The sequence below is a fragment of the Lampetra planeri genome, chromosome 61, assembly GCF_965212315.1.
Source record: "Lampetra planeri chromosome 61, kcLamPlan1.2.h2, whole genome shotgun sequence".
NCBI classification, from domain to species: Eukaryota; Metazoa; Chordata; class Hyperoartia; order Petromyzontiformes; family Petromyzontidae; genus Lampetra; species Lampetra planeri.
The window spans coordinates 784,448-797,992 of NC_136167.1; the positions used below are offsets into that span (position 1 = coordinate 784,448).

The 13,545-nt window shown below is 50.3% G+C and overlaps 1 protein-coding gene across 1 annotated transcript in view; it reads right to left on the reverse strand.

Moving 5' to 3' along the window:
• LOC144736540 (uncharacterized) overlaps window positions 1-13,545 on the reverse strand; it is a 48,534-nt gene that overhangs the window by 18,782 nt on the left and 16,207 nt on the right. Inside the window, exons 13-23 of the mRNA XM_078619088.1 lie at window positions 12,609-12,662; window positions 11,916-11,969; window positions 11,165-11,218; window positions 10,223-10,276; window positions 9,048-9,155; window positions 7,214-7,321; window positions 6,339-6,446; window positions 3,590-3,643; window positions 2,640-2,702; window positions 1,300-1,353; window positions 945-980 (exon numbers count right to left, since the gene is read on the reverse strand). Of these exons, the coding sequence (XP_078475214.1) occupies window positions 945-980; window positions 1,300-1,353; window positions 2,640-2,702; window positions 3,590-3,643; window positions 6,339-6,446; window positions 7,214-7,321; window positions 9,048-9,155; window positions 10,223-10,276; window positions 11,165-11,218; window positions 11,916-11,969; window positions 12,609-12,662 (747 nt within the window). The remainder of the gene's footprint in view (window positions 1-944; window positions 981-1,299; window positions 1,354-2,639; window positions 2,703-3,589; window positions 3,644-6,338; window positions 6,447-7,213; window positions 7,322-9,047; window positions 9,156-10,222; window positions 10,277-11,164; window positions 11,219-11,915; window positions 11,970-12,608; window positions 12,663-13,545) is intronic.

The following is a 13,545-nucleotide window of genomic DNA, read 5'->3' on the forward strand; positions in this document are numbered from 1 at the left end:
GTGTTGAGTATATGGGTAGTGTTGAGTATATGGGTAGTGTTGAGTATATGGGTAGTGTTGAGTATATGGCTAGTGTTGAGTCTATGGGTAGTGTTGAGTCTATGGGTGGTGTTGAGTCTATGGGTAGTGCTGAGTATATGGGCAGTGTTGAGTATATGGGTAGTGTTGAGTATATGGGTAGTGTTGAGTATATGGGTAGTGTTGAGTATATGGCTAGTGTTGAGTATATGGGTAGTGTTGAGTCTATGGGTGGTGTTGAGTCGATGGGTAGTGTTGAGTCTATGGGCAGTGTTGAGTATATGGGTAGTGTTGAGTCTATGGGTAGTGTTGAGTCTATGGGCAGTGTTAGTCTATGGGTAGTGTTGAGTCTATGGGTAGTGTTGAGTCTATGGGTAGTGTTGAGTCTATGGGTAGTGTTAAGTCTATGGGTAGTGTTGAGTCAATGGGTAGTGTTGAGTCTATGGGCAGTGTTGAGTCTATGGGTAGTGTTGAGTCTATGGGTAGTGTTGAGTCTATGGGTAGTGTTGAGTCTATGGGCAGTGTTGAGTCTATGGGCAGTGTTGAGTCTATGGGTAGTGTTGAGTCTATGGGCAGTGTTGAGTCTATGGGCAGTGTTGAGTCTATGGGTAGTGTTGAGTCTATGGGTAGTGTTGAGTCTATGGGCAGTGTTGAGTCTATGGGCAGTGTTGAGTCTATGGGCAGTGTTGAGTCTATGGGTAGTGTTGAGTCTATGGGTAGTGTTGAGTCAATGGGTAGTGTTGAGTCTATGGGCAGTGTTGAGTCTATGGGTAGTGTTGAGTCTATGGGTAGTGTTGAGTCTATGGGTAGTGTTGAGTCTATGGGCAGTGTTGAGTCTATGGGCAGTGTTTAGTTTATGAAATGGCAGGGGGGCAGGGGGTGGAGGCTCGTGGAGCGAAGCCGAAAAGGTGAGTAACGGGTCGTACCATGTCTCCTTTCCCCCCATTCTCTCCTTGAGGCCCCTAGAGAAGAGACAAAAACACCACAACAGACACAACGTTGAATCTTGAGGGACTGTCAAGACCTCGTTCAGTTTGCGAGCACCTATTGAGGCGCGACACACCACACGCTCGCCTTCTTTTTCTTAATGCACCACGGCGGCCGTGGTCAGGACAGCTTTTCTTAGAGCCTAGTCTCCATTGGACCAATCAACTTCAAGGACAGTGCATATCATTATCATCATCAGAGTTGTTTCTTTTTGTTTGCATTTTGACTGCTTGTGTTGTGGTTATTGCAAACATGATGCCTTGTATAAACGTGGGATCGCCCCTGGGTACTTACGGGAACTCCGTTTGGCCCCGAGAGGCCCGAGGGCCCGGCCACACCAGAACTACCCTGCAGTGACAAAAGTGGACGTTCGAGACGACATTTGATCATTGATTTCACAATCGTGTAATTAGCAGCAGTGTAATTTTTTCCAGAAAATTGAAGAATTCATAATAGAGGATTTGCATACCGTGTCAACCCATACGGTTTACCCCGTATTCTTGTACAGGGGGAATTGAGTTTTCGAGTCCATACGGCGTACAGCCGTTTCAATACGGGAAAACTATAATTTTTTGTCTATGTGTGTTTCTCCCTTGTGATGGGACTTTGTAGGATCAACGTTGAGATTTATACGTTCGAGACGACATTTTATAATTCCCGCTCGTGTCTTCACCATCGTCTAATTTTATTTCCCTTCTACGTGACTTTACCGAAAGAACCAATAATTTAAAGTAGCAACAGTTTAGTTTTACTTGTGTGTGTGTATATCGCGGTGATTTGTTTACCTTCAATCTCTGGTTCTTTCAGTAAAGTCACGTGGGTAGATAGAAGAAAAAATAAATAAATAAAAAGACACGACGTTTCGGTCGCAACACAAGCGGCCGTCTCCAGGTGGCGCTAGCGGCCGGCCTCTCACCTGAAGAAGGCCGCTTGTTTTGCGGCCGAAACGTCGTGTCTTTTTATTTTATTATTTTTTCTTCTACCCACGTGACTTTGCCGAAAGAATCAGAGCGTGTGGATTCCTGCAGTCACGAAAGCTTCAAATTAAGATTCGTTTAACTCTCTTGCACTCTGCACCCCTATCGTGTTTGTGTTTGTCTGTGAAAGAAAAGAGCTTTGCAGCCCATTGGATTCCACAGCGTTGGATCCACAGGCAAGTCACACGCCACGCGCGCCGTAGCCCAAGGTCACTGCCTGGATAATCTGCCACGTTATCCGCTTTGTTGCGATAACTGCCGTATTATCCAGTGTTGTTATCCGGTGTTGTTGTTGTTGTTGTCGTCTGGTTGTTGTTGTTGTCATCTGGTGTGTTGTTGTTGTCATCTGGTGTGTTGTTGTTGTCATCTGGTGTGTTGTTGTCATCTGGTGTGTTGTTGTTGTTGTCATCTGGTGTGTTGTTGTTGTTGTCATCTGGTGTGTTGTTGTCATCTGGTGTGTTGTTGTTGTCTGGTGTGTTGTTGTCATCTGCTGTGTTGTTGTCATCTGCTGTGTTGTTGTTGTTGTCATCTGGTTGTTGTTGTTGTTGTCATCTGCTGTGTTGTTGTTGTTGTTCTTGTCATCTGGTGTGTTGTTGTCATCTGGTGTGTTGTTGTTGTTAGCGGGCGTGTTGTTGCCATCGCCGTGTGAAGCCGTACGATCATTCCCGGAGATCCCCGCGGTCCGATGATCCCGTACGGCCCCACGTCGCCCCGGTATCCCTACCACAACAACCACCACAACCACAACAACCACAACAACCACAACAACCACCACGCGCGCACACGTCGACGCGTTACAAAGGTAAAGGCATAGCTCCTGCAATTGCTTGGCTGCCGCCGCTGCCGGTGGAAGGAGGTCTTCGACTACGGAGAGGGCTCCAGGGGGTGTTGTTGGCCTACTCTTTCACGCTGGCTAGTACGTCTAAGAAGAAGGAGGAGGAGTGGGGAGTTACCCGCACTCTACCCCACCGCACGTGGAGGGAGCGGGGCGGTGGAGGGGGTGATTTTTTGTTGGGTTAGATCACGTAAATACATAAATGTGTGTCGTGAAGTCACGTAGGTAAAAAATGAAATTAAAATTTTGCTGCATCACTTGATGCAGCGTGATTTTATTGTTTTATTTTTATTAATTTTAATTTAATTTTTTTACCTACGTGACTTTACCGAAAGAACTAAGAGTATGAATCCTTGCAGTCACGAAAGCTTCACATCTAGAATGTGTCGTGAAGCTCGCTACCACCCGACACAGCCAACTAGTAAGGTTTGCCACACCGGGGCTGCACTAGTAACGACACATTTATATATTTACGTGATCTAACCCCCCCCAAAAAAACACTGTATTGTGGATGATATTTGTCGCGAAAGCCTACCACGTGTTAAACTTTACCAAGGCCTCTCAGAACCAGTTCTGCAGTATCTCATTCCACTGGCCACGATCCATAGCGCGCGAGCATGTCCCGAATGTGCACTTGATCTCAGCATGCTCGGAATTAACCTAATACCCCCCCCCGCCCCGAAAAACAACTAACGAACGAACGGAAAGACGGGTTACACTTTTTGAAACGCGATAAGCGAAATTGAACAACTGAATGCAGAAATTGAACAACCTTTGGGCCGATTGGACCTTGCATTCCACTGAAGCCCACTTCTCCAGAGTCTCCCTGCCAAAAGAAAACGACAATTTCACACGTCACATACACACGTGGCTAGGAGATGTTAACTACCTCGCCTGGTCTACAGGAGGTCGTGGGTTCCATCTCTCTCTCATCATCATCACGGTGGCTAGGAGATGTTGACTACCTCGCCTGGTGTGCAGGAGGTCGTGGGTTCGATCCCGACCATGACGCCTGCTGCTGTATATTTGCAGTTTGCGTGTCTCTCTCATCATCATCATCATCACGTTGGCTAGGAGATGTTAACTACCTCGCCTGGACTACAGGAGGGCGTGGGTTCGATCCTGACCCTGACACCTGCTGTAAATTTGGAGTTTGCGTGTCTCTCTCTCTCTCTCGTCATCATCACGCTGACTAGGAGATGTTAACTTCTTCGCCTGGTGTACAGGAGGTCGTGGGTTCGATCACGACCATGACGCCTGCTGCTGTACATTTAGAGTTTGCGTGTCTCTCTCTCTCTCCGTGGTCGCGTGGATTGTTCTCCGGGTTTTCCCCTCCACATTTAGAATCGACGTCACGACGCGTTTAGAGTATTCGTCTGCTGCTATAAATTTCCAGAAGGATGGTGATAAGCCCACTTCGTTGAGCTATCACTTGTGATGGCTGTGTCGCTTCTTGTAGGATGAACGTTGAGATGTATAAGCGGCACGGGGTGACCAATAAGGTTCTGAATTGCTCTGTGATAATGTAGCGCCACAAGAGGGGAGGGGCTGCTGGGGGCTCTGGGACCCTAGGCAGATAAGCCCTCGGGGCCAGGCGCTAGGATCCCAGGCACCCCAGACAGTTAAGCCCCTTGGCGCCAGGCGCTAGGATCCCAGGCACCCCAGACACTTAAGCCCCTTGGCGCCAGGCACTAGGATCCCAGGCACCCCAGACACTTAAGCCCCTTGGCGCCAGGTGCTGGGATCCCAGGCACCCCAGACACTTAAGCCCCTTGGCGCCAGGCACTAGGATCCCAGGCACCCCAGACACTTAAGCCCCTTGGCGCCAGGCGCTAGGATCCCAGGCACCCCAGACACTTAAGCCCCTTGGCGCCAGGCACTAGGATCCCAGGCACCCCAGACACTTAAGCCCCTTGGCGCCAGGCGCTAGGATCCCAGGCACCCCAGACACTTAAGCCCCTTGGCGCCAGGCGCTGGGATCCCAGGCACCCCAGGCACTTAAGCCCCTTGGCGCCAGGCACTAGGATCCCAGGCACCCCAGACACTTAAGCCCCTTGGCGACAGGTGCTGGGATCCCAGGCACCCCAGACACTTAAGCCCCTTGGCGCCAGGCGCTAGGATCCCAGGCACCCCAGACAGTTAAGCCCCTTGGCGCCACCAACGGGGAGGGGGGGGGCTGTGTGTGCTCTGTGGGATATCTGGGGGCGCACACAACCCCACCCCTCGTTGGGGACGAGGCATAAAAGGGCAGCTCCCTGGCTGATCGGGGCCAGTCGCAGCTCAAGACCCGCCAGCCAGCCAGCTTAGGACCCTGGACCCCCTCGACCCGCTTGTCCTTGTAAGGGCCGGGTCGCTGTGCGGGCCAGTGGTGGGCTGTGTACCTAGGTTGTGTACCTAGGCTGTGTACCTAGGCTGTGTACCTAGGCTGTGTACCTAGGCTGTGTCCCTAGGCTGTGTCGCTAGGCTGTGTACCTAGGCTGTGTACCTAGGCTGTGTCGCTAGGCTGTGTACCTAGGCTGTGTACCTAGGCTGTGTACCTAGGCTGTGTACCTAGGCTGTGTACCTAGGCTGTGTCGCTAGGCTGTGTCCCTAGGCTGTGTATCTAGGCTGTGTACCTAGGCTGTGTACCTAGGCTGTGTACCTAGGCTGTGTACCTAGGCTGTGTCGCTAGGCTGTGTACCTAGGCTGTGTACCTAGGCTGTGTACCTAGGCTGTGTCCCTAGGCTGTGTACCTAGGCTGTGTATCTCGGCTGTGTACTTAGGCTGTGTACCTAGGCTGTGTCCCTAGGCTGTGTATCTAGGCTGTGTACCTAGGCTGTGTACCTAGGCTGTGTCCCTAGGCTGTGTACCTAGGCTGTGTACCTAGGCTGTGTCCCTAGGCTGTGTACCTAGGCTGTGTCCCTAGGCTGTGTACCTAGGCTGTGTCCCTAGGCTGTGTCCCTAGGCTGTGTACCTAGGCTGTGTACCTAGGCTGTGTCCCTAGGCTGTGTACCTAGGCTGTGTATCTAGGCTGTGTACCTAGGCTGTGTACCTAGGCTGTGTACCTAGGCTGTGTACCTAGGCTGTCTACCTAGGCTGTGTCGCTAGGCTGTGTACCTAGGCTGTGTCCCTAGGCTGTGTCCCTAGGCTGTGTACCTAGGCTGTGTCCCTAGGCTGTGTCCCTAGGCTGTGTACCTAGGCTGTGTCCCTAGGCTGTGTACCTAGGCTGTGTACCTAGGCTGTCTACCTAGGCTGTGTACCTAGGCTGTGTACCTAGGCTGTGTGCCTAGGCTGTGTACCTAGGCTGTGTACCTAGGCTGTGTACCTAGGCTGTGTACCTAGGTTGTCACAGAGTATCAGGACTGTTGGAGTGTTGTATTGTAATAAAGAAGTCACCTCTACAAGTGCCTCCGGAACCCATTACAATAAGATAGGGCACTGATGAGTGATTGACAGGTATGGTGCTGCTGCTCGCTAACAGCACTTGCCTCAGCAGTCTGTTGAGGCTACCACGTGTCTGTGTGTGCGTGCACGTCACTTACGGGCTTCCCTTTGCTGCCTGGCGATCCGGTCTCTCCGGATATCCCCATGGTGCCCTCCGATCCTCTCATCCCGGTTGGACCGCCCTGCCCAGGCAATCCCATCCCTCCCTTCACAGGAGCACACACAGCAGCCACCACCAATGCCATCACTATCACCAACATTGCCACTGATCAGCTTAACATGGTGTAGCAGAAGGAGGCTTCAGCAACCGATATCATCCGTAATAAGAGGGGTTTTTTTTGCTTCGGTTAGATCACGTAAATAAAAATGTGTCGGTAAACCCGCCACCACCCGACACAGCCCATTGTAATTGATATGCATTCATTAATCCACCCCCCACCCACCCCCCTTCGCACGTGAAGGGCTCACAAGTGACGTCATAACATCTACACCTCGATTTAAGGGAACGAAACGGGAGGATTTCTCCGCAAATCTGGCTGCTGTCCGCCTGATGATGCCCGTTGTAATTACTGGCGAAACGCCGTAAACTCAGATGATTGTGAATGTTGTGGATTTGCTCTCCAACACACCGGTGTGCTGTACTAGTGACGAATTGGAATGTTCTGTTTACGTGACAAACCTTACTAATCGGCTGTGGATTACCACCGATTTCACTACCAATACCCCGCACCATTCGCCACTAAGTGACGGTGACGTCACCACGGCGCCTGTGCCAGGCTAGGTGCACTTTGAGGCCACCACGTGAAGTGTCGAAGGCTCTATCGCACTATCACTGCCGGGAATCGGGTAGGGTACGGGTATCGGGTACCCGGTTGCGACCTCTGCTGCAGCCCCAGCGCCAGTCGACGATCGATGCTCAACGATCAATGAAACATTTCCCGACGGGCCAAACCATTTGGCTTTTTGCGCGAACCTTGAAACCCGTGGGTCCGTGGAGACCGGGCAGACCGTGATTCCCCGGCTCGCCCGCGGCACCCACAGAGCCGTCCGCACCCTCCTCCCCGTCGTCGCCCCGATCTCCCTGCGGCGGGCGACGCGGAGAGACACGGAGACACACGTGGAAATGCCGCGGTTCGGTTTAAAACTCTCGAAACACGCGGCCGCCGCGCGTGGCACTCGTAGGTAAAGCTGGCCACGTTTTTGTTCACGCGACGCAAACCTTGCTCATCGTGGGGGGGGGGTGGGGGGCAGCGGGTTTAACGACACGTTTATATTTCGATTTAAAGCTTTCGTGACTGCAGGGATTCATCTTCTTGGTTCTTTCGGTAAAGTCACGTAGAAGGGAAGTAATAAAATAATTATTCTTTCGGTAAAGTCACGTAGAAGGGAAGTAATAAAATAATAATTCTTTCGGTAAAGTCACGTAGAAGGGAAGTAATAAAATAATTATTCTGTCGGTAAAGTCACGTAGAAGGGAACCAAGAAGACACGTTTATTTTTACGGAAACTAAGCCGGAAAATATTTTGGGGATAATCCATAATACAGGTAAATATATAAATACTTAATTTGGAGCTTTCGTGACTGCAGGAATTACTCTTTTTGTATCTCTGTGATATCTGTCTCTACTTATATGTCCGTATTATGGATTATCCCCAAAATATTTACATGTCTGTCTATATGTCTCTAGTTCTGTGTTTTGTCTCTCTCTCAAATTTAGCATTCTCAGGAAGAACGTAATCAACCAGGTAGGGTGTTGACTGTTATGTTATCCGACTCTCTGTTGTATTACATTACATTTCTAAGTATGGTAGATTTGTGTTTCTATTTCATTTATACCTGATGATGATTGTTCGTGTTGCAATGGAAACGTCGTATGCTAGTATTTAATTTATTATTTTCTCTTTATACTTGACTTTACCGAAAGAACCAAAGAGAAATATATAAATGTGTTGTTAAACCCGCCACCACCCGACACAGCCAATTAGTAAGGGTTGTCACGTAAACAGAACGTTGCCAATTCGTTACTAGTACAGCAACATCGGTGTGTTGGAGAGCCAAGCCACAACGTTTACAATCTGAGTGTACGACATTTCGCCAGTAATAACAACCGGCATCATCAGGCTGACAGCAGCCAGATTTGTGGAGAAATCCACAAATCTGGCAACGATGACGATGATGACGATGATGACGACGATGACGACGATGACGATGACGATGACGACGATGACGATGACGATGACGACAATGACGATGACGATGATGACGACAATGACGACGATGACGATATTGACGGTGACGACTATGACGGTGACGACGATGACAATGACGACGATGATGACGGTGACGACGATGATGATGATGATGACAATGACGACGATGATGACGGTGACGACGATGATGACGATGACAATGACGACGATGACGACGATGACAATGACGACGATGATGATAATGACAATGACGACGATGACGATGACGATGACAGTGACGACGACGATGATGGTAACGACGATGATGATAATGACGGTGACGATGATGACGGTGACGACGATGATGACAATGACGATGACGACCATAATGACGGTGACGACGATGACGGTGACGACGATGACGACGATGACAATGACGACGATCATGACAGTGACGACGACGATGACGACGATGACGATGACAATGACGACGATGATGATAATGACAGTGACGACAATGACGGTAATGACGATGACGACGATGACGACGACGACGACGACGACGACAATGATGACAATGCCGACGACGACGATGATGACGATGATGGTGGCCTTACGGGAGAGCCAGGCTGGCCGTTCTCCCCGGTGATGCCATCCGCTCCGTAGTCCCCGGCCGCCCCCTCCTGGCCCCCCACGCCCTTCGGCCCGGGAGGCCCCATGACCCCCTGCAACACAACGGCACGCTCGTGGGAAACGCTACGGGGGTCACGGGGGGTCAACAGAGGTCACGTGGGACACGCGGTGGTCACTGTGGGTCAAGGAGGTCGCGGGGGTCACGTGGTCAACGGGGGTGACGGAGGACACGAGGTAGTTACTGGGGGTCAAGAAGGTCACGGGGGTCATGTGGTTAACGGGGGTCACAGGTCACTGGGGGGGGTCACGATGTCAAGGAGGTTACTGGGGTCCGCGCTGATCACTGGGGTCATGGTGGTTATCGGGGTCAAGAAGGTCACGTGGTGGTCACTGGGGTCACGGTGATTATGGGGTTCACGGGGGTCATGAGAGTCATGGAGGTCACGGGGGTCACAATATGATCACGGAGGTCACGGGTCATGGAAGTCAAGGTGCTCATGCAAGTCACAGAGATCACAGGGGTCACGGGAAATGTCTGAAAGGAAGATGTCGGAAGCGGCTGCCGCATGGTTAGCTTCAAGGGCTTTTTTAGTTTGTCAAAGATTTTCATGTTGCCGATGATATAATTGTCATCAACTTCATCCCGACTGCGTGCGATCAACGTCGCAACGTGAGAACGAAAAATTCGTTCGGAAACCTCGCAGAGCGGCCGGGGCCCTCCGTGGTACGGAGCCGGCCTCCCCGGGAAAGTGGACACCACAGAGCTACCTCCGAGCTTCCTTAAAACTGCGTGAACCGGAGTCGGGAAGGAATGAGCGAGCGAATGTGCGAAAGAGAGAGAGAGAGAGGCTCATTGAATGAGTGGGTGGGTGAATGAGTCACTGAATTTATAAGTTCACAGGTGGATGAGTGACTGAATGAATACGATAACCGAAGGAACGACGAATTTAAAGAGGCGACTGGACGAATGAGTCACGGAATGAGCTCGCGCGTCGAATAAACGAGCGACTTGAATCGCTCACCGACAACGGGTGAAGGACGCGCGGGCGACCGAACGGCCGAGTGGCCGAACGAATAAACGAATGAGTGAATGGGTGGAGCGATCCGGGGCGAAGGAGTAGACGTGCGCGTGTGCGTGGTTGGTCAGTATTTCACCTACTGGAAGACCTGGGTTTCCCCGTGCACCGACTGCTCCAGACTTCCCTGCCTGTCCCTGCACAAAGACAAAGATGCCCACCCAGCCCCGCCATGTAGCCTTAACAGACTGTCGGGGCAAGTGCTGTTCGCGAGCACCTGTGCGGAGGCCGGCAAGGCGCACGAGCCGGTCGGGTGGCCAGTAACCACGCCCGGCCGCCCTTTGTCTCACCGGCGTTCGATGTTAACTCCACACCCGCTGCACCAGGCCAGAGGTCGCAACCGGGTACCCGATACCCGTACCCTACCCTATACCCGGCTACCCGTACCCGGCCCAGTACGGGTAGCCGTTTGCGACCCTGGTGCGGCCGGGTACGGGTAGGCCGTGAGTCACTGGTGAGTCACCGTTTGTCACTCATTGCGGGTAGAGTACAGGTAGGGAACGGGTACCCGTACCGTTACAAGTACAGCACTAACCGGTTGTTGGTTGGAGAGTAAACCAATACGACAACATTGACAATTCGATACTAGGACAGCACTAACCGGTTGTGTGTTGTCGAGCAGTGTAACATTTTGCTGGTAAATAGATATATCTATAAATATATATGTATGCATTAACAGCCAGTGTCAGGGTCGGGATCCAATCCACGACCTCCCGCATACCAGGCGAGGTAGTTAACATCTCACCACAGGGAGAGAGACACGCAAACTCCAAATATTAAGCAGGCGTCAGGGTCGGGATGGAACCCACGACCTCCTGTGTGCCAGGCGAGGTAGTTAACATCTCCTAGCCACCGTGATGATGATGAGAGAGAGAGACACGCAAACTCCAAATACACAGCAGCAGGCGTCAGGGTCGGGATCGAACCCACAACCTCCTACACACCAGGCGAGGTAGTCAACATCTCATAGCAAACCGCGATGCTCCTACTGGTGGGACACGGAATGAACCACGTGGTGCTCTCACCTTGTAGCCTTTGGCTCCTTTAGCACCATTGATTCCAGGGGGGCCTGCGTTGCCCTACGAAGAAAATGTCGTGGAAAAAACGAAATAATGATAATAATAATGAGTTTCACGACTATAAAAATGTTCGCTGGGTTTCGCACAGCGGCGGCGTCCACGCCAAACGAGGCGTGAGACAGCAGGGACGTACTTAGCCCACCACGCTGATCGATGGTGCAGTGTTGAGTCTATGGGCATCCATAGACTCAACACTGCCCATAGACTCAACACTGCCCATAGACTCAACACTACCCATAGACTCAACACTGCCCATAGACTCAACACTACCCATAGACTCAACACTGCCCATAGACTCAACACTACCCATAGACTCAACACTGCCCATAGACTCAACACTGCCCATAGACTCAACACTGCCCATATACTCAACACTGCCCATAGACTCAACACTGCCCATAGACTCAACACTGCCCATAGACTCAACACTACCCATAGACTCAACACTGCCCATAGACTCAACACTGCCCATAGACTCAACACTCCCGATAGACTCAACACTGCCCATAGACTCTACATTACCCATAGACTCAACACTGCACCTCCGATTAGCAAAGTTGACTGCGTATGGTTCGAAATAAGTTCAACAAACATACACGCATACTCGATCCCCGTACAGATGAAAATCAACCAACTTGCTGTACTACCGTCATGTTGTTTACTATTACGGAGCAACAAGAATAAGAATCATACTTACAGGGGTTCCCTGTTGCCCTTCTTGGCCTCTTGAGCCAAGAATGCCAACCAGACCCTAGGAAGGAAACGTAATCATTGTCGTCATCATTGTCGTCATCATCATCGTCATCATCATCATCGTCGTCATTATCGTCATCATCATCGTCATCATCATCGTCATCATCGTCGTCATCATCGTCGTCATTATCGTCATCATCATCGTCATCATCATCGTCGTCATCATCGTCGTCGTCATCATCGTCGTCATTATCGTCGTCATTATCGTCATCATCATTGTCATCATCATTGTCATCATCGTCATCATCATTGTCATCGTCGTCATCACTGCCGTCATCGTCGTGCCTCAGTGTGGCCAAGGGCACCCCCAATGGCAGATGTCCCTGTGCGGTGAGAGGTGAACGTGGCACCCAAACCGAGTGAACCAGGGAATAAAGTGACTTCACGTTGGTGAGCGTTGAGTCTATGGGTCAGTGTTGAGTCTGTGAGTCAGTGTTGAGTCTGTGTGTCAGTGTTGAGTCTGTGGGTCAGTGTTGAGTCTGTGAGTCAGTGTTGAGTCTATGGGTCAGTGTTGAGTCTGTGTGTCAGTGTTGAGTCTGTGGGTCAGTGTTGAGTCTATGGGTCAGTGTTGAGTCTGTGGGTCAGTGTCCATCAATGGGATGTAGGCAGACATATGAGTCATGTCTCCATCACTGACCGGATATCCCTGATCTCCCGAGAGCCCCTTCTCTCCAGGGCTGCCTTGGGGCCCCTTAAACACAAACACCCCGTCCAGTGTCATCACTCATAATACCGGGGCATTGGTAATAATTAGCGTTGGTATCACGAATAAACATTAATAATCCTAATTGCTTATGCTCATTATCGTCGTCACCATCATGATCTTAAATATGATTTTTATCCATCCTCTTAATCACTTTCATTAGACCATCATCATCATGATCTTAAATATCATCATTATCCATCCTCACAATCACCTTCATTACACCATCACCATCATCATAATCTTAAATATCATCATCATCCCTCCCCAATAATCACCTTCATATCACCACCATCATCATTTTAAACATTATCATTATATTCATCCTCATCATCATCTACATTGTCATTGGTGTAATCTGTCTCATCAGTAATAATGTCTGTGTATATATGTATAATCTGACTCTTTCGTATGTGTCTGTGGTGATGGTGTGGAGCGGTGGGTGTAGTGGTTAGCGCTACGCTGCGCTACGAACCCGGTGACCCGAATTCGATTCCCGCTCACCCGAATTCGATTCCCGCTCACGACCAACACCAGTGACGATTATCTAAACCGGTCCTGGGCCTCCTCTAGGTCGACCCAGCCTCAAATGAGTACCTGTTGCAGTGTGTACGGTCCCACCTGTTGACGGAGACTTGTGTTGCCTCTGAAACGTCGTGATTTATTATTTTATTTCTATTATTACTTTCATTAATTTTAATTTTATTTTTTCACCTAAGTGACTTTACTGAAAAAATAACCGAAGATTATTAATCCTTGCAGTCACGAAAGCTTCAAATCTAGAATCTCTGATCTGTGTGTCAGTGTTTCATTGCTTTCATGGCTTTATTTTGGTGATTTCGAAAAGTATATTGGTTTAGCCATGTTTGCT